Source organism: Thunnus albacares, chromosome 3 (assembly GCF_914725855.1).
Source record: "Thunnus albacares chromosome 3, fThuAlb1.1, whole genome shotgun sequence".
Taxonomy (NCBI): domain Eukaryota; kingdom Metazoa; phylum Chordata; class Actinopteri; order Scombriformes; family Scombridae; genus Thunnus; species Thunnus albacares.
This window is the reverse complement of record NC_058108.1, coordinates 4,364,098-4,385,293: the sequence shown is the minus strand read 5'-3', so window position 1 is coordinate 4,385,293 and position 21,196 is coordinate 4,364,098. Positions and strand designations below refer to the sequence as shown.

General features: G+C 39.4%; 2 protein-coding genes across 2 annotated transcripts in view; both read left to right on the top strand.

The window, feature by feature from the left end:
* The first annotated feature begins 3,863 nt into the window (after nt 1-3,863).
* Nucleotides 3,864-21,163, top strand: psmd12 (proteasome 26S subunit, non-ATPase 12). Its single transcript, XM_044345898.1, has 12 exons — nt 3,864-4,083; nt 4,787-4,846; nt 5,240-5,368; nt 5,689-5,796; nt 5,997-6,101; nt 8,090-8,239; nt 8,460-8,594; nt 9,194-9,306; nt 9,482-9,656; nt 10,355-10,432; nt 10,628-10,884; nt 21,147-21,163. The coding sequence occupies exons 1-11, from the start codon at nt 3,976-3,978 to the stop codon at nt 10,835-10,837; spliced, it is 1,371 nt and encodes a 456-aa protein (XP_044201833.1). The 5' UTR covers nt 3,864-3,975; the 3' UTR covers nt 10,838-10,884; nt 21,147-21,163.
* Nucleotides 13,248-21,196, top strand: part of helz (helicase with zinc finger) — a 54,688-nt gene continuing 46,739 nt past the window's right edge. Inside the window, exons 1-3 of the mRNA XM_044345893.1 lie at nt 13,248-13,348; nt 19,904-20,152; nt 21,052-21,088. Coding sequence (XP_044201828.1) covers nt 19,922-20,152; nt 21,052-21,088 — 268 coding nt within the window. The 5' untranslated portion in view covers nt 13,248-13,348; nt 19,904-19,921. The remainder of the gene's footprint in view (nt 13,349-19,903; nt 20,153-21,051; nt 21,089-21,196) is intronic.

Here is a 21,196-nt window from a genome sequence, read left to right as displayed (position 1 = left end):
CAGATAGTACTACTGTTGTTCATTCAGGTGAATGATTGATAGAATTTACATGTAGTAAGCAAATAAAAATGACATCAGCTGACATTGTTGCAAATATTATTCACACCCTCTGTTGTCAAGGCCTGGATATTGCACAGTTTGGGATTTCCACTTGTAAAGAAACAATAAAGTTAATAACACAGATGCTGCTGTCCGAGTATGAAAAAATACTTACTTGCTTAAAGAGTACAGCTAAGTGACAAGTGAGACAAGCCTGTATCTGTGACGGCAGCGCTCTTGTGAATCAAAATAGTCACACTTCTTCTCTTTAGTCCCCTTTTTGCTTTGTCGAAAACAGAGAGAGAACAATGTAAACCCCTCTAATTAAAGTAGGAGTTGTGCTGCTGGCTTCATTGACACCTGTGATTTATTTGGTTCTACTCAGCAAAAAATTCACGCTCATATTTCTGTATTGAAGATGCTGACAAACAGTGTTTTGCGCTGTCAGCAAGCATTCAGCGTTTCCTCCCTAGAAATATATTCATGCTGCCAGAGTAGCAAACCCTGTGAAACAGCGTTTGAATTTAAACACCTAATCCTCAAACTGTGTGAGCAGCTCCTTAATGGTCACCCTCATTATCTACTACATTGCTGCCTTTACATGAAAAAATCATTTGCACAAGAATTTAATGAATAAATTATCTAATGCAAATAAGAGATCTTTGGTTTCACTAATTGTTTGTGTGATGCACAATAATGGAGAAAGACCACAAAACATAATGACATTAATTAAATTAAAGGCTATCTCCCTTTTACATTAGTGTAGCTGACAAAGGGAGAAAAAAATGGAGTTCTTAGTTAAATGTGAAATTACAAGCAGTTGTTTGGGGATAATCAAACAACAAGGATACAATAACATTTACTTCATGTATTTCCTCAGGCAAACTATTCCAAAGCCTTGATTGACTGACTGACTTGGCTGTTTAATGATTAGTCTCATTAACAGCATGTCAGTCTTATATTAAAGCTTTCCCATGTGTGTCCTTCAGAATGATCTAACATTGTGTAGCAGTGCATTAAATGGACATTATGCATTACATTAGTCACATATTTCAATTTAAGAATTTACATAATAGGACTTTGGAAAGCTACCTTCATTGCCACAGAAATGTAGCAAATAGCAGAGCGCCACACAGACCTCGGGAAGCTATTATTAATCAACTTAACTATATTCAAACATTTGGTTTCAAAACAATTATGGTGTGCTAATGGAGGCAAACACAAAACCTTATGGACTACAGCCACGCTGTCACGATTGCTTGTTATATGGGCTAGCTGATACAATATAAAGGTCTTACTGGGTTACCTTGTCAGATACAGTACTAGATATGTTGTACTAGACCACATAGATGGTTTCTGTAGAATACTGTGCAGCCTACACATGTCAATGATGGCTGTGTGGTACATCTTTGCATGTTTTTTTTATTATTATTTGTTAATCAAATAATAATCAGACATTCTTTTTATTCTAAAGTCTGAGCTAAACCTGATTTTCTTTTTTTAAATAGCAAGTAAACAACTTCAAGATAGGTGAAAAAAGGGGGAAAACCAAAGCAGTTGTGAGGTCCTTGGACGTCTTAAGGTGCCAGCATTGCAAAGACATCCTAAGGCGTCTTGAAACTGTCTATGAGTTTTACAGACATGTCTTAGATGAATAACGAATATCTTAAGACATGTCTTAAGATATCTCAAGACACGATGAAAGCTGGATGTGCAATCAAACAATGTCTTCATTCATTTTTCTCTGACGTGTAACACAAGAAAGAGTCTTTTAAAACACTATGCCTGTATTTCATTCCTGACTTTCTGTGTTTATCTTAACCTAAAACCCTGAAGCTTAAGGGGGCCATAGGACAATGACGGGCTTTCATGTGAGTGGTATCTCTGAACCAACTACCCATGACCTAATGATGACCTAACTATTTCAGTAAGGTCTATGTTGATTGGAAAGGGGATTAGAGCCTGATGCCATCTGAACTGCTGCGTCACATCAATAATACCAAACAAATCAGTAAGACCTGAAATAGCTGAATAGGCCTGCCTCTGTCCCACTTTTCAGCAGAGAAGTGAAAACATTAGCAGGGGAAACATTCAGTTTATATTTTGCCTCAGTGTGTGTTGTGTTGGGAATGATTCTGTCTGTCTAAAAATAGCAAATTAAGGTTAAACCAGAACCTCAGATGCATGTTTGATCTTGGTATCAGCCTCTTTTTGTCATCAATCGTATTGAGGAGATAATATTGATGGTCATGATGGTGATGATGGCCATTTGAGTCCTCTTCAGCTGAGCTCTTCCTGATGTTTTTGAAGCCTGAAAAGTGTGCTCAAAGCACTGAGAATATTTTCATACCTCTGCAGTCAAAGTTCTTGTTCTATATTTGATTTTCCTCTCGGTGGATCCGAGTCATGTTCAGTTTTTCAGGCCTCCAAGGTCTAGATGCTGAGCCTGCACTGGAAAGTGATTCAGCTCAGGGCTTAGGGGCTTTCTCTACCATGAGCAGGAAAATCACTGACCCACATTAGCTTTATTTATGGGGGCACTGGAGCCTTTCAAAGCAGTGAACTGTGTGAAGTGAGGAATGCACAATGCAGACATTAAAGGGACACCTACTGGTGGATTGTAGTTATTGCATGCTGTATCCATTCATATACTCAACGCTCATTCACAAAGTGTTTCATTCACTGATTGACGCGTGCAGGACAGGTGTAACACTTCCAGAATTTGTATATGTAATTATTGTCTTCATCTTGTTTTTACTGTCAGTCTCCTCTTTCATCAGCATCACTGTCATCATTGCCACAGTACTCCCATATGTTTGGTTTTTGATTCAATTGGAGCCCTATGTGGGAACTCAAGGGTGATAGGACGCAAAACATCCACCAAATAACATGCACGTATTCCTCCACTTCATCATCAAAATCGTCCTTGTCATCACTGAGATAACAAAAAAATGCAAAACTGAGTTTTAAATCTTAGTTTTTGCCTTTCTTTAGTTTCCTCATATCCATTCATCTAAACTTTTCATTACTTCATTTTATGTGCTTGCAAGTGGAACAGTTATGTCAAAGAGGATAGTGTCTTTCACTTTGTGGATAAAAATAAGGTACCTCTTTTATTTTACAGTTATTGGCTCATTTATTTCAGCACTGAATTTTAAAAAAGCATTTTTCTTACTTTGTCTTGAAGCCTGATTTACAAATAGGATTAAAGGTGATGGGAGAGGTGACTAAAGATATCAACTGCATGTCTACAAATCTGAAAAATACAAATCCACGTGTTCAAACTTATTAAAATGTGCAGTGTCATCAAAAGTCATTATTAAAATACGTGTAGGTCATCATTACAGGGGCATTCATAGGATGTAATGTAGCCTACATATCTATGGTAAAATCACAAATTTAACACCATTCTTCTCCATCTCAAGGCCAAAGAAAAATCCTAATTGATCCTAATTCATTTAACATTAAATGCCACAGACTGTATATAAAGTATACCGTATATATTTATATATTTGTATATGTATATTTGTTTTATCTGGACTATATTATTTCTGACTATTTTTAATATCAGATTTTTATTTATTTATTTTTATTTTTATTTTTTTGCAGTTTACTACTATGAAAGGTTGTTTTCAGTGGTTTCGTTTATGTACTTACACAGTCAGCATTTGATTATGATGCATTCATATGATTTGATTATGACTGATAAAGACACATTGACCAGCAAATTCACGGTGAAACGCAGGCTTTTGAAACGGGTGATTATTTCGGGGGTCCTCTCTGGGTCCTTCAGGCGCCCCGGACAGCTGTTAGGTCCCTCCTGATTGGTCACCTTTCTATTCCGTTCATTTGACAAGCAAAATAGTGCTTGGCTGAGCTTTGGTCTTAAGAAAAGAGTGAACCGCGGCACATTATCTTCGACTCTACACAGCAAACATGTCTGAGGAACGATCTGAAAGATCCGATGGAAAGATTGTGAAGATGGAGATCGACTACAGTTCAACTGTAGACCAGCGTCTCCCGGAATGCGAGAAAATGGCTAAAGTAAGCGGGCTGTGAAGGAGGCCAGCGCCGGCTGAGTCATGGTGCATTACAAGCAGTGTGTTAGCATCTAAGCTAACATGTAACGTTACTCGCTTTAGCGCTACCCGGACACCTCTTATAGTCACTATATGAAGCGTAAATGATTCCTCAGTGTTTGTTTTTTTCCCATTTCACCCATTTTTTGCTATTATTCCCACATGCACTGTGTTTATAAGCTCGCTAGCATGCTAGTAATCTTAGCAGTCTAGTCATTGGCAGCATCTTCTGCTAACTTGCTAGCCCGGTGTTGGGGTTTAACTTAACGAGTGACCGTGTTACCTGATGACTTTTAGCCTAATGCGTTTGTAGTTGTAGTGACGGCAGCTCTTTAAAACACGAACATAGCACGTAGGTGTCCTCCTAAAAGCCTTAAATTCACTTAAATTGAATCTTCATTCAGTATCTATTCGTCTAGTCCTTTTTGTCTTAACGTTACAACAAAAAGCGCTCATCTTTCTTAAAGTTACTTTGTGGGGAAAAATGTAGATTCACAGAGCAGCTAACGTCTTATGAGGAATTTGACACTATTATATAAGTTAATTGGTTGAATATGGGCCACATTCCTATTGATGATAACGGCATAAAATCCTAAGATAGGCTATATAACTGCACTGCCACTTTATAGGTTTAACTGACGCTAAGTTTGTGTGTTTGTCTGCTGTAGGAGGGCAAGCTGCAGGAAGCCGTTGAGAGCTTGTTGTCATTGGAAAAGCAAACCAGAACGGTAAGTGTCTCTGTAAGGTACCGTGTCAGTATAATCTATAGATAGATGGATATTACTTTATTGATCCCTGAAGGTGTCTAATTTCCCTGTACTTAAACTTTTACACCTGTGAAATTGAGCCCCAAATCAGAATATAATCATCAGCCAAAACAAGCCTCATTGTTATATATTCTTATTAAAAATGTAAAATTCAGAGAAGATCTTTGGTCATGCTTTAGTCACAGAGATGTCCTGTAACCCTGAAGCAATCCTGGGTCCCCAGCATCAATATCTAACATGAAAGAAAAGTTTAAAGAGTTGTTGTATTTATTAAATAAACAATGAACATATGTAGGTGTGTACACATGTGTTGTAGCCTCTGTTTTTACTTATTTGCCTTCAACTCCTGCTCAGGCATCAGACATGGTGTCCACCTCCAGAATCCTCGTGGCTGTGGTCCAGATGTGTTATGAAGCAAAAGACTGGGATGCCCTGAATGAAAACATCATGTTGCTCTCCAAAAGGAGGAGTCAGCTCAAACAGGTAAGATACCTCTTTTTACCCCCTGATGGCTCATTTCTACCAGTGATGTCTGAACATATTGATGTGGTGCTCCCCAAAAGTAATTTTGCAAGCTTCACTATCAGATACCAAACAATGTTGTTTTTGTGCACACTTGTCTTAAATATTCACACTGTCTTCTACTTTGAAGCTTTGGTCTTTCTCCTGAATGTTAGGAGTTAGGACAAGCCACTAAATTTAGAGGCTTTTAAACAAACATGATCACCTTGATGCAATTCTTTGTCAGGCTCTTATTACTGAGACCCTAATTCCTATTTGTGATCTGCTCTCTGTCTCATCAGGCTGTTGCCAAGATGGTGCAAGAATGTTACAAGTACGTGGATACCGTGACCGATCTGACTATCAAGCTGCGACTGATCGACACGCTTCGCACTGTGACTGCTGGCAAGGTCTGGAATATGTTTTATGTGTAAAGGATAACCATAAGCTAGAGACTCTTTATTTGTAATCACTGACGTTGTTCATCCTTCATGCAGTAAAGGAAACAATGGCATTTACTAAGGTTTTTACGCAGTTTATTAGGGTCTGTTTTACTCAAGATCTAAGCCTCCTTCTCCGTGTTAATACACCAATCATGTCCTCCTCACAGATCTATGTGGAGATCGAGCGTGCCAGGCTGACAAAGACTTTGGCCAGTATCAAGGAGCAGAGTGGAGAGGTCAAAGAGGCGGCTTCCATTCTTCAGGAGCTGCAGGTAAGAGACTGATGGGCTTTATTTGTTTTCCATGTTAAGATGAAAGAAAAATCAGTAAAGTGTTAGTGGGAACAAATGAGGACACATCTATGTTTGAAGATGTTTAAAGAATTTTCTATTTATCCTTTATTTAAAAGGGACCTATCATGCTTTTCCTTATTTTCAGCAGTCATATATAAATAAAATGTTGGATGTGCATATAAAAAATGTAGCCAAAGTGTTGAATAATGAGGTAAACGTATGTAGAGGTAATCCCTGAGAGCAAAAGCAGCTTCAGACTGCTCTGAACGCTTGGTTTACATGGTTCTCTGCTCCACACACAGTGTGTGAGTTCATTGCTCTGCTAACATTATGGCGTTTTTCCACTGTTTTGGGAGGAGTCACACCGAGCCATGACTCAAGTCAAGCTGGCATGCAGCGATTGGTCTTCCATTACACAGCACGCAAAGTAAAATAAGTTTTTTACCTGTTGGAGGTGTTTTGGTCATCTGCAGCTCTTCATCAAACATCATCATCAGCACTGTGGCTGTTTCTGCTTCTACTATTCTTCCCTGCATTATTTCTAACTGATCCTCTGAACAGAGAACTCCAAATATCTCCATATGTTGTTGTGTTGACTGGTTTTTAGTGCTGCTAATGAAGCTCTGCTAATTTGGTGAGGAACACATTTAATTCCTGTAAATTCTTCACAATAAAAGTCTCCCATTATTTAATCATTTAAAAGCTTTTCATTTGAGGCAGTAAAGCAGGAAATGTTGGGTTTGCATTGGCGGTAACTTAAGACAACTTTGATATAGCTGCCCCTTGGCAGGCTTCTGGAAAGTTGGCCAATCAGAACAGAGTGGGTTCACAGGGAGGGGGGGTCTGCCTGAAACAGAGGCTGAACTATGGGGCTGCATACAGGGCCAGTATAAGATAAATAAGGAGTTTTTTGAACTGTGAATCATGCAAAGCTACTTCAGTGCAATGGCAATTTTAGGGGGTGGCCCGGGGGTGGCTACGGCATCAGCCAACCCTGTGGCCAACCCAGATCTGATAGGTCGTTGGTTAAGTTCATCAACACAATAATGCGGGACAAACACCAGTCAATCAATGATGACAGCTGATGAGCTGATTTCCAACTACTACAGTAACGGTGGGACTGAGGCAGTGAGAGCTCATCTCTTGTCAGCGGACTTTTGACCACGAGTCAGAAAAAAAGCAGATCTTGAATCGAAAGTATGAGCCGGCCGTCAGGACACAGGACTCGGTTCAAAGTGACCGCAAGCTGAGCAAACGCCACGATGATATGAATAACACGCTGGCAACTGTTTTAAGTATGTTTTGCACAGATATGAAACATATAATGGGACTGTCATGGTGACAAAACAGAGTAAACTCCTGTAAATGATGTGGACGTTGGTTTGGGGTCCCATAAAATGTGAGTTTGAATGTACAAATGGGGCCGGGATCTGTGTATGTGCTGGAAGGATTAGTGTTTTGCACTAGCGATTAGCATTAGCTATAAGCATATATAATTCAGTCTAATGTGTGTTAATAGATGGCATTAATGGCAGTTTTGATACAACAAAGCCCATGAAATGTCTAGTTTATGTACACCAACCACAGCAGTTTGTTCAGTTTTGTTGAATAGCATTTTACTGTCATGTAGGTAATGTTAAAGGTAATGGTAGAGCTGATGCAAGCTGAGCTAACACCACAGTGATATGAATAACGTTGCCCACAACTGTTTCAAATATGTTTTGCACAAGTAATCCCTGTGGGTCGATGTATCGCACCAGTTTGGACACATATAACATATTTATACTGTCAACCAATGTGAAAGTCTGCAGACATATAGAGACGGCCACTTAGCAGCAGTGTACAGTGGTGTACAAGATCACCACAGCAGTAATAAAATGTAAAGCACAATGATATACAGTATCCAACTTTTTTGGACACTAGTCAGGTGCATGAATTGCTCAGAATTTTTTTGTCCTCCTGCTCAGGTGGAGACATACGGCTCCATGGAGAAAAAGGAGAAGGTGGAGTTTATCTTGGAACAGATGAGACTTTGCATCGCTGTCAAGGATTACATTCGCACCCAGATCATCAGCAAGAAGATAAACACCAAATTCTTCCAAGAAGAAGGCACCGAGGTAAGAGGCAGCGCCAAAAAAGTTGTTTTGAACACTGTGTCTTTAGAAGTTGAGTTTGAGCTTTAATAAAATACTGTAATTATTCCCTCGCGTCGGCTTGAAAGCCACTGATTTAAAAGCATTCGGTGACCTGTGTTCACTTTTACAACAGGAGTTTAGAAGTTGTTCGGTGTAACTGAACGCTGTGAATTTTCCCTTTTTTTTTTTTTGAACAACTCAGGAGTTGAAGCTGAAGTACTACAACCTGATGATTCAGGTGGACCAGCACGAGGGCTCCTACCTGTCTATCTGCAAACACTACCGGGCCATCTATGACACCCCCTGCATCCTGGAGGACAGCAGCAAGTGGAAACAGGTACACAGGCTTTCTCTCAACGCACCATACTATGTGACTATGTGTGTGCAGAATACAATTAAAGATTTACATTTTTTACTCATTCAAACTTTGGTGATAGGAAACGCAGCGTTCTCACCAGTTTATCGAACACGGAGAATTGAAGCTTTTTCCTGTTGTGTAATTGGAAAGTGTTTCCAGTTCACTACTTAAAGTTCCTGCTTTTGAGAATCAATTATGATCAAACTTCATTCTTTTGAACCATATTTCTGCACATTGCCATGATTACAGTGGAACCAGTATGTTTATTATTACAGTAGATCACTGTGTAACCAACTCTGTCTTAGACTTTGTGATGATAAATGCTGCGTTTTTTTTTTAGGAGGTAGAGGTTCGCCTTTAATATTGGCTTAAAATCAAGGCATCTGCGCACACTGTGGTTATGAAGGGCTTTTCAATCAGACCAGCACATATCCAAGATGTGAACATCCTTTTGATCAGTGCTGTTTTCCATGAACTGTGAATAGTTGGCGATATCTGTTCCCAGACTTTTACTTTTGCTTTTGCTCGTTGCCATGTGAGTGTAACTGTGTCTGAGAACCAGTGAACGTCTGTTTCAGGCCCTGAAGAGTGTGGTGCTGTATGTGATCCTCTCCCCTTACGACAATGAGCAGTCAGACCTCGTGCACAGAATCAGCGCGGACAAGAAATTGGAAGAAATCCCTAAATACAAGTAAGATATGCTTTGTCCTCCCTAGGCCTGTTGGCTTCACCATAAATAGAGTAAACAGTCCTCAGACTTGATCTTAAAAGAGGATATGCATCACTTATGACAATGTATATCTCTATAGGAAGGCATTAACACAAAGGAACCTTTTTAATATTTAATATTCCTCTTCCATTCGCAGGGACCTCCTGAAGCAGTTCACCACTATGGAGCTGATGCGCTGGGCCTCCCTGGTGGAGGATTATGGCAAAGAGCTGAGAGAGGGCTCGTCCGACAGCCCCACCACAGACGTCTTCTCTTATTCAGAGGAAGGGGAGAAAAGGTGGAAGGACCTGAAGAACAGAGTGGTGGAGCATGTAAGTCCAGGAGTCAAGTGTCGGGGTCCTCTCACTCGGAACTTGTTGTGGCAGTTTACCTCTCGCACTTCAACGGGGAAAGAGAACAACTTGCGACTTAGTGTTGTCACACTTTCTTTAATGCTCAGAGCGCGGTAGACTCACACTCAATACAGACATACAGCTTGTGACTAGTCTATGTGTGATTATACCCAAACAGACACGGCAGGATGTGTTTCAGAATAAACAGATGTTCTTTGTTTCTCTTTCACACAGGAACATGCTGTTGTTCAGACGCACAAACATGATTTCTGTGACTATCACTAAGCATTTTAACATTTCACAAGCATTTGTACATATTCATCTGTAATTTTCCTCACAAACTTGACACCATGCTTGGCATCAGGGAGAGTCAAATTTATACGTTTTCTAAGATATACTCAGCTGTATTTTAGTTATCCAAACCTACGCTGCAACATTCAAACTCACCCTGTGCAGATTCAGTGTCTAAACTGGCAGACATTATTATGTGCAATAATAGAGTATATTCTAATTAGATTGGTAATAGATGGTTGAATTTCACTCATGAATATTTTTTTTTTTCTACTGTCGCTGTTGATGTGACCTGAAAGTCCCCGTGTTCTATCCATAAATAATTTAAGCAATTATTCCGCTGCAGATATGTATATTTATGAAATTATCTTCCTTTTCTCCCCCAGAACATAAGAATAATGGCCAAATATTACACCAGAATCACAATGAAGAGGATGGCTGGACTCCTCGACCTTTCCATTGACGTAAGCACAGTTTTTAATAATTGTCTCTTGCAAAATGAAGCTCACGTTTTTACAGCACAGAAAAGAAATCGCTGTCAGATCAAACGGTTTGTCAGTCTGTTTTTGTCTTTTATTTTGTTTTTTCTTTGGGTAAAAAGGATGTATTATGATGGGTCGTCTGACATGATGTCTGTTCTGCTAAAATATATTCATCAGGAATCAGAGGAGTTCCTCTCCAGCTTAGTCGTAAACAAGACCATCTACGCCAAGGTCGACCGTCTGGCTGGAATCATCAACTTTCAGAGGCCCAAAGATCCCAACGACCTGCTCAACGACTGGTCGCACAAACTCAACTCTCTCATGTCTCTGGTCAACAAGACCACACATCTCATTGCCAAGGAGGAAATGATCCACAACCTGCAGTGAAACAAGAACAAAGTGCATTATTTTATGTTTTTTGGTTCATATTTGTTGTCTTTAAATATACAGTATATTGGCGGACTGTGAATGCGGTGCAACACATACACACAACACCCCAACTATGTCCTTTTTTTTTTTTTAAATTTTTTTTTACTGTCAAGTAAAACATCGACAAACGCACGAGCACCTCCCTTCTTTGCATACCTCTTGTTGTCATTTACAGACTGGATCATTTCCTCCCTTTTTTTCTCATATATTTAGTTCCTAGATTATATCATAGTCGACCATTTCTTTGCTGTTTAAAAAAAACCTGGGTGAAAAACTTTTAAATGTATACTTGGCGATATAAACAATAAACTCCTCACATTTGTGTAACAGATGTATGTAAGTGTAATATTTAACCTGACTGGGATACAGTCTCTAATGACAAATATTAAGGTCCTTGTAAACACGACTGTATCACAACATCCATGTGCTCTGTGTAAACGCTGATGAAAGAAGTGACAGAAATCTGAGGTTCACACATAAAATCCAATACAACTGAAACCATGAATATTGATGATGAGATTTTAGTTTAGCAGTAATAAATGGTCTTTGTATGCTGTTACTGTAATCTTGACTTATGTTTGGTCCAATTGCTAGTTTAGTAGTCTCTTGAGAAATTGACTCTTAAGTTAATGGAGTGTTTCAGTTCTATTGTGGTGACAGGACAACAGTTCACTGGTAATACTGGTGATCAAATTTGAAACACTTGAACGACAATGAAAGCTTGTATAATGTGGTTTTACAGTAACAAAGTGAGGCATTACAAGTGCTTGTGGATGCATTTCGCCTATTATACAATTTTTACTTTATATTGTCGTATAATTTTTTGGGTATAACGGAGCACAGTTTCAACAGCTCAGCCTTAGGCAGCCTGGCTCAACTCCCTCTCCTGTACATGCCAGTCAATTAATCAATTAATAACATAACATTTTTTATAGTGGAATTACAGCATGAGCTCCAAAAGAAGTTTCGACCGTCACCTACAGGCAGGTGACAAATTCAAGGAAATAAATGTGTGTAGAAATAAAACAAATGCAGATGGATATTATTGTTATTATGACAGAAAAAGTTATCTGATGGAAATATGAAACCTTACTTGAAAACAGGGCCGCAACTAACAATTATTTTCACCATTGATCCGTCTGCTGATTATTTTCTCAATTAACTGATTAATCTTTTGTCATGAATTGTCAGAAAATTATGACATGCACGCTATAACTTCCCACAGCTCAAGCAGATGTATACAAATGTCTTGTTTTGTCTGACCTACAGTCCGAAACCCAAAGATACGATGTTTACGGCCATATATGGTAAAGAAAAGCAGCACGTGAGAAGCTGGAGCATTTGGGAATTTGGGGTATTTTTGCTTGGAAAAATTATTAAAATTTTCAAAATAGTTGCCAATTAATTTTTATAGATCAACTAATAAAATGAATGCTTAAGTACACCTGCTTTCATTAACAATTTAAATTTCAGATCAATCTGAATTACACTTTTGAAATATCAGTTTGTTACCCAGTTTTCCGTGTGTCGATTTAAAACGCAGCTTGAATCTTTATCATTTGGGATTTCTAATTCCCCACATCATTTATAACCCTGCAAACACACACACCTCACACACTATTGTAATACCCATTGTTATTGAGTTATTATGATTTAATTGACTCTGCTTTTCTTAACATTTATATCAGCCTTACTGATTCTCCTGTCTATTTTAGTCATTATTATTAGAATATTAGGGAACTTTTAACATTTTCTTGAAATTATTCTTAATCATATCAGTCCCCACACTCTCAGACCACTAATAAACTATGTATGTAGGCCTTTTTGCTGTTTGGTTTGAAAATGCATGGATCATTATGGATAATGTCAGCCTCATCACTTGAGTGGCCCCACCAGGACTCTCCAAGTTGTGCTAAGAGACAACTCATACTGCATTGATCACAATGAGTTTAATAGGCTTGATAATAATTGGGTGGTTGAGAATCCATGTATAACAAAAGAAAAACAGTTAACTGTATCATTACCTTTGGTTGCTCAACATGTTTGAAGTGGAAACAGAACAAGGTTTGGCTTGAAGAATTTATTGCCTCATTTTTCTCAGTTCTCATGCCAACTTAAGCCACCATGGCTGTGGGGCAAAGGTGCGCACAGAGCAAAATGTCTAAGTTGTGTTTTTCTAAATGTCATTTGTACAAATAAACATTTTTTATTTGTGTACCTCTATTTTTTCCATTAATTCAAAAACGATGTTATCGAAACGCACAGTAAATAACAATCCCTCAGACAAACAGTTTGTGACAAGGAAGCTCCCTGCCATGAGATGACACACACACGCGCGCGCACGCACACACACACACACACACACACGCGCACACACACCAGTCCTCTCAACCTTCAGATCAGTACATCCCACTATGCTTTGCGATGGTCTGACAAGTGGATCCAAGATGGCGTAGAAAGTAAAGCTAGGTAAGTGTTGACTTCCCATTTTCAGACCTTTCAGTTGCCTCTTTCACCGCAAAGCCACTGACACGAATCCCCTCCATAAATCATTAGGATACTGACGAATGCTTTGAGTTCATGCACGGATAACAGTACGATGTCATATCCATTATATGCGCCTAAACACCGTGGCAAAATTACAGGCCCGAACCCGTTTTGTTTCGGCGAACCTAGCTAGCTAGCTAGCTAGCCTGCTAACATGAACAAACCAGCCTGCTATTCTTGCTGTGAGCTTGCCAGTTTGGTGCCAGGAAAGGCCGTGTTTTGGCTAGCAAGCTAACTGTTAGGTACGCATACTCTGGTTAGTGGCAACTCTTGTTTACCCTGTGCAAACGTGAACGGTAAGTTAATAAGCACAGTGGAGACATTTTTCAGGGTTTTGTAAGTTAACGCTGCCGTCATCGTTCTGACTTGCAACAGTCACAACAAGTTTACCAGACAAAACAGCTAGCTGGAAGTATAAGCTAAAAGACGAAACAAGTCATTCCCAACGTTTGTGTTTTTAAGTGTATGCTGTCTTGATAATCTATTGATTTGGGCTCAGAGAAATTTGCAAGTTTTGTAGCCGTGTTTCCTACACATTGCTGCCAAATAACGTTATGTCAGGATGGTAGCAGGCGATTTGTTTTTACCATCCAGAGCTAGAAAATCCGCTATTTCCTCCAATGTAGTGCAGTTTAAACAGTAGCCTCTGTAGGTGGGATCCCACAAATAAACACTAAAAAAATAATAATTATAAAAGCGAAACAAAAAAAACAAGTAGGAGTCCACTCACTGAAACCCGCCAAACTATTTGTTGTTGCCCCCAAAGAAGCGACTGGCTTGCAAGCTCTGAACATTAGGTAACGTCTATATACGTAAGTGTGAAACGCTGCCTAGGTTTTTAGACTCCTCACGTAATCTCTTATTTGAAGAAATGACTGCTTTGATATTAGATCTATGTTTGGTTTCATCTTTGACCCTATTTCTCCATTTCCCAGAAACAGTCCTTGTCTGCTTACCCAAGCAATTTCAACCCTCATTTTGCATGCTGCACATACCGTAAACATTTGCAAACTAGATTTTAATGATTGTGTTGTTCCTCAATGTCATAACATAGACACATCTGAATATGTATTAGTAACCACTATGGAAATAATACCATAACATGACTGTCCGTTCGTGCATTGCATATATTTCAACTATGCACCAAGTCCACTTTCCTGCATGCACCTTAACTTTATGTATGAACAGGAGCTGGACCAGTGTTTCTTGTTTAAGAGAAGCTTTATGTGTCATTATGGTATCACAGGTGCAGTGGCGTTTTATTATAACTAGCTAGTTGCTATATGTGCATAGGATACACTGACATGTAGGCTACACATAAAATATAGTATTGTTCCTCATCTGAATATTTGAACTTTTAGAGGAAGTGAACTCAGCGGCAGTTCACTTTTTTTCAATGTAGAAAAAAAAAAGATTATGGAGAACAGCGGATACTGTACATGAAGCACCAAAGTGTCCACTGCATAGGACTTGCATCATGCTCAGTTTGGTCAAACTCATGTATTGTCTGTCTGAGGAGATGCACAGTCTTCAGCAATACTGGATTTAGGGAAAAAAAAAATATTGTGCAACGTGGTGCAAGTGTGTTTGATTTTTGTTGGCCTCAGTGTTGATTCTTGGTGGAATAAAAACTGTTAAAACCTATAATAAATGCACCAATTTCGGATTTAGCGTGCGTCATGTGTGCACCTTTATATTTACTGTACATCAGCTGAAGAATTTATCTGTATGTTGTGGTCCTAACAGACAAGAACAGGGTGACTCAGAGGCAGTGCCAGTTGGGCTAGCGCAGCTGTTACAAGCATAGTTGCCTGTTGCTGGTTATTCAAGAAGTAACTATCTGAAACACTCGTTGAAGGGTTAATATGCTGTTTATAACAAAATTAAGACAAAATGGCAGATTTACTCAGTTTTTCCTCAGTTCTGACACATGAAATGTCCTGTGAATGTTCTTTTGTTGAAAAGCCAGATTTCTGCCAGGAGGTGACATTCTCTGTGGTTTGATGTTGTCATCATGCTGCGAATACAGCTTCAACATACAGTAGTTGTCTACTGTGTCACTTTCAAGGACTAGCAGTCACAAATGTAGCCCAAACTACTGGGCCAGAGGCCACAATTTCACTGTTCTTTGTAAACCAGTCGTCATCAAAAGCTGAGTCCCAGGCTGAGGTGAGTGCTAGGATGGAAATTCTGCATCAGCTAATTGATGTGGAATTTTAATTAGCAACCAGAAGTTTGTTTTTCCAGCCATCTTTGCACATAATAACCATAATGGGGCTTTTGGGGCAGCATTTTTTGTGATAAAAGGTCTTTTTCTGCCAGCCTGAGATTAGCTGCAATGCAACTGGTGAAACCAGTGAGGTGGAAATAGGTCCAAAAGTTACTAGGCAATTGGCCAAGGTTGAGATTTTCGTGGCCTTGGTGTTCCCCAGCAGGTCATGCTGTACCCTACCCTCCCTATTCTGATCTGTGCGGGTTGGTGTGTAGGAGGTCACGCTGCTTCTTTTAATCTCAGACTGAGGTTTAGATTCTCATGCTGTAGCCTGCTGCTTTTTTGTTGTTTGGCAAAGCTTAAACCTATTAATGAAAGATTGCTGGTGCTAAAGAGACAATAGTTGGATATTGGTACACATTTCCAAGTTTGCTAAAGAGGAAAATATTAGAATCTCCTTTCAGATCAAACCAAGGACCTTGGATAAAGCAGATTTTGTATCAGTGTTAAGCAGTCATCGTACATTTGACCAGGCTTCATGATTCCTCTCCTGAACAAGGCTTTAATATGTGTCTGACACTGCTTGGCCTCAGTTTTTGTGGTAACTATTGATGTAGAGTTCATACAGTGTAATGCTTAGTAGGCTTGATCTTTGTCTTGCCAAGTCTTGGCAAGATGAAGATGCTACTTAGTGAATTGCTTTTTGTTGCATGTGATTTGAGTGTTGCAGTAATGGGGTAATTGTGGTTATTGGAACCCAATTTTAAGACATATTACAATTACAAACCTTCCTAAAAGTTGTTTTTCAGTGGAGGTTTGTCCGGGTGTCGGTGAAAAGCTGCAGAACTATTTTTGATTGAGCTGTCAAGTTTTTTCTGACAGTGAAAGGTCCCTCCTGTTGAGTTTTCAGACACTCGGCCTAAACTTAAAAACTCCTCGGTCGACATTGACAGGTCCAAAAACCGAGACAATTACACGTTTTGTTTTTTAGATGTAGTCTCTTGTACTAGTTTCAGCCTTATGTGCAAAAAAAGTAGCTCGATGTTGTATCCTCCCACCACCTCCTACAACCACACACAGCCTCCTCCTCCACACAGCAACAACAAGACTATTCCTTCTTACACTTGAATATAAGCGTGTGTTATGATGTGAATTTATCAGTAACACACTCCTTTTGAATCCCGGGATGGTGGGGCAAGAAAAAAAAAAACAAAAAACCTCACACACAACTGTAATTAGAAGAAGAGGAGGAGGACAGCAGGTGCACTCCAGAGGATGCTGGCGGTCCAACACGGCCTGTCGTTGGCTTTGTCGAAACATGTTGAGACTGACTACCGGCCATGCTGATTTTCATTAGTGTGATGCGTTAGGCCGAGCCTGTATAAGTCCTGGCTTTGCTATTTTTTTTTTTTTGTTGACCGTATATGCAGTATACTGAGTATTGTGTGCATTTTTGAAAGCGGTTATACATAAAGTGAAATCAGTAGGTATATTCAACAGAAAAGTATGAAGAAATCACAGTGTAATTGGTTGTAATATACATACATTTCATACGGATCCACATGAAAAGAAATAATATTTGCTTGTCTAATTCAATCGGGTGGCGATCAGTCGGTCTGTTGGCTTGCATCAGTGCAGTTGAGGATGATGTGTTATATAAACTATGACAGCAGTAAATGATGCTCAGAATCACAGTTAGACCGCATATTAGCATGTACATTACTGTTGGCACATAGTAGGATGTTGACTGTGTGGCTATGAATATCACAACACACCCATTTTCTTCTCCATACCGCCCAACGTGTCATACTGTCTAGTCTCAATAAAGTCCTTTATATTTTGCATGATTATTTATGATAGTGCCCTCAGTCTAAGCAGTCAGACTATGCCAGGCGGTTGACTTCAGAGCTTGAGATGATAACATAACGCCTTACACTTCTCATATGAGCGCTGCTTTTTCCCAGCTGGTTGTAAATGTGTTTTAATGTACACTGTGTGAGACACAGAATATAAGATATTTAGGAGCAACCCTTAGGGGTTTTATCTTCTCCTCCTGTTGATTTGACACAGATCAACTACATGAGGCTCCTGGTGAGCAGACATCCACATCCACACGCTACAGCCAATAAAAAAAAACAGTTTCTTTTGGGTAGAAACTAGAAACTAGGGCTGCATCTGACAGTTATTTTAACGATCGATTTAATCTTCCAATTTATGAATGATTTGGTGATGCGAGATATTTAATTTACGATAAATATTAAATATTAAAAATAAACAAAACAAAAAAAGCTAGAAATGTTCGTGCTTGAGAAGCTGGAATTACAGGATGTCCTTGTCCTGTAAGTTTTGAGAAAAAGATCTTTCATCGTGTAGCTTCCAAGAAAAATAATCAGATTTTTCATATGTCTCAGCCAGTTGATTCGAGTCTAGTCGGCAGGGAAAGTCCTCGTCAAAGTCAAGATTGAACTGAATTATCAAGTGATCATCATGGCGGTCATTGTTCCTGGAGGGAGATTCTTCCCATCTCGTTCCTAAAACCTGAAGAACTATTGACAAATTGTATTTGACACAGACTTGACTTCGTTCTGGGTGACTTGTGTAGTTTTTTTTAATGCCTTTGAGTGAAGTTTACAGTGAAGTGACTGGTGGCAATTAGGTTTGGTAAACTTTGAGATGTACAAAAACCTATACTCTTTACTTATAAACAGTTGTCACCTCACCGGACAAGCACTGAAAGATGCTTTGCTGTAGCTCCATGACATATTCATTATCATTTACTTTAGTTTAGTGTGTGTGTGTGTGTGTGTGTGTGTGTGTGTGTGTGTGTGTGTGTGTGTGTGTGTGTGTGTGTGTGTGTATGGAGTTTGATTGTCAGCTGAACAACAAGTGTCAACAAATGTCCCACTACCCACTAGACAGAAATAGAGTGGAGCCTTCTCTCTATTTCTCTGATCTCCCCTTCTCTCAACATTTCAAATGATCTCTCTCTCTCTCTCTCTTTCTTTCTCTCTCTCTCTCTCTCTCTCTTTCTTTCTCTCTCTCTCTCTCTCTCTCTCTCTCTCTCTCTCTCTCTCTCTCTCTCTCTCTCTCTCTCTGGGTGAAAGTGGTAATTAAAAGTTATTAAGTTAGTTTCCTGTAAATTCCTCCTTGAAGTAGAAATTCAACGATAAGCCAAGGCCGAGTTGCAAAGCGAAGCAAGCGAGCAAAATCCGGATGTTTTTCACCAATAGGTGCGTGTGTGGGAGTACTGTTGTTTTTATTTTCTCAGATTGTATAACCTGATATGCACTTACAGATGGTCAGTATAAGTTTGACCTATTTTCATGTCCACACACACACACACACATACAGTGAGCATGCATGCTTAAGGTTACAATGGAAAAACAAACTTGTCTTGTTGCACACTGCCTGATGTCATGGACAGAGAAGTTGATTTTGTGAAAATGACCCAGTTTTAGATTAATACAGCACATATGAAAACCTTTTCTGTTATCTACATCATTTCATATGATACACCATTTCAGTTCCTGTGGAAAGAACAATGTTTCTTATATGCTAGTGTTATATTTCCTGTGTGTTGTGCACAATCTATAGTGAGAGACGTGTCTCGAACGCTCGCAGAGAGCATCTCTTCATTCTCAGCATGAAGACAATTGAGTTTTGAACTAATGGTTATAATATGTGGTGCATGTTGCTGAACTGCAGGCAAAGGGACAAAGACAAAGCAGCTCTATGTCAGAGTTCATATCTTAAAACTGTTGACTGTTGTTTTTTTTGTACGACCGCTCGCTTGCAACACTATATTAGGAAAGAGTTTGTGTAGGATGTGTAAGTGTAGGAAAGGATTACTATATATAGACTGTGTTCTTAAACATTTAATCAGCTAGTTCTCTCTTTTCCTAATACTGGTCATTTGTTCTGTCAGAGCATGATTCACAAAATTCACACTTCACTTTGACACATTATGATGGTGTCGTATTTTATATTTATTTTTAATACAGCCAAATTAAGTGTCTAAGAATGGATTTCCATTTCCACTTTCAGTCACAGCATTCAGTGTCCTAAAAGGCTAACATGGAAGTATGTTCCATTTAAAGGACTGCTAATCCCGTTCTACGCTGCAGTTTTGTAGACATGATAAGCACCTTCCTCCTCCCTACATCGGCTGTAGCCAAATCGAGTAAAATATGAAAATTATGTGAAATTGTCCAACCATGCTTCCTGGAAGATGTTCACACTATGTTTTTTCCTTTTTCTGCTTCCAGAAGTTTTGTCCCTGAGTCATGGCGGACAGGAGAGCGGAGAAGTCATGTGAAGAAGCCAGCAGATCGTTAACCAGGCGGGAGTTCGAGGCGGCAGTCAGCCACAGCACGGACGCCCTGGTGGTCCTCGCACCCCAAGCCCAGTCCTCCGGTGCCCCTGTCTCGCCGAGCCCTCCATCCCTTGTCGTCGTCGCCTCCGGACCCCTCCGCAGCCGTGCCCTGCTTTACCGCATTGCTGCCTTCCTTCAGCTGGTGAGGACGGTGGTGGTCCAAAAGCATTGTCGTTGCTTTAGCAAGCATGCAACCTATTGTCCAAGTTAACTAAGTGGCTAGTGTAGCCAAGAAGTGGTGGGGGGGGGGGGGGGCAGCATGCCATGATGAATCAGACTGCTGCTCTGAATCTTATGTGCAACTACATTTTTTTTTTGTTAAAGAAATATTCCTGCTGAGTGGATTTAGTGTTCGAGGCTCCTTATAAATTATCTCCTGTTTGTATTTGTGTCGTACGGAGGAACAAAGAATAACAACCACATGATCTTTTTGTCCTCCTCCTTTTTTGTGGCTCGCAAAATTCTTTCCATTGACCATTATACCAGGCGGTCACAGTTACATAATATGTTTATTATAGATTGAAATTTTCAGGGTTTTTTTTTTTTTTTTTTTTTTTTTAGAGCAGAGATGGTTACCTTTCTTTGAGAAGTATAAACATAATTTCGAGGGCTAATTCAGCTCTGTCACATAACCATCACCAAACAGAATATAATTTCCTCCCCGAGCCCCTAAATTAATACATTACACCGAAATTACCGAAGCTGATCGTTATGCTCAAAATTCACTGTCGTACTTCTAATCACCGGGTGAATTACCCAGAGAAGAGAAGGTTAGAAATGAGAACAATAAACCTTACTTTTCTCCTCCGCAGTTCTGTTATGTTATCTTCCCAGAGCACTAAAATTACACCAGTTACTTAAGCCCTAAGATTATGGAAACTACTTAAGTCCTATAATGATAGTGTGAGGGACTCCGCTGTGAGCCAAAGATAGCCATTCTTGGAGCTTATGTGAAGCTTTGACCCTCAAACATAAAGTATTCCCATTTGTTATGGCATCATATTTCTACTCTCTTTTTTTTTTTTCTCCTTTTTCCAACAGAAAAACTATGATGAAGCAGATGAAGACTGCAAACATGGTGAGTCGTGACTTAAATCGGAACCATCTGCTGATATTGTATTGTCTGTTTTTTTTGTTTTTTTTTTCATTATGTGGTAGACAAATATGTGTTGTTAGGGTCAGCGAA

Bases quoted from the DNA above. Each gene is read 5' to 3' on its own strand.
- psmd12 (XM_044345898.1), top strand. From the start codon at position 3,976: ATGTCTGAGGAACGATCTGAAAGATCCGATGGAAAGATTGTGAAGATG. The intron at 4,084-4,786 runs GTAAGCGGGCTG...TGTCTGCTGTAG, and splicing joins AATGCGAGAAAATGGCTAAA to GAGGGCAAGCTGCAGGAAGC. The intron at 8,595-9,193 runs GTACACAGGCTT...CGTCTGTTTCAG, and splicing joins ACAGCAGCAAGTGGAAACAG to GCCCTGAAGAGTGTGGTGCT.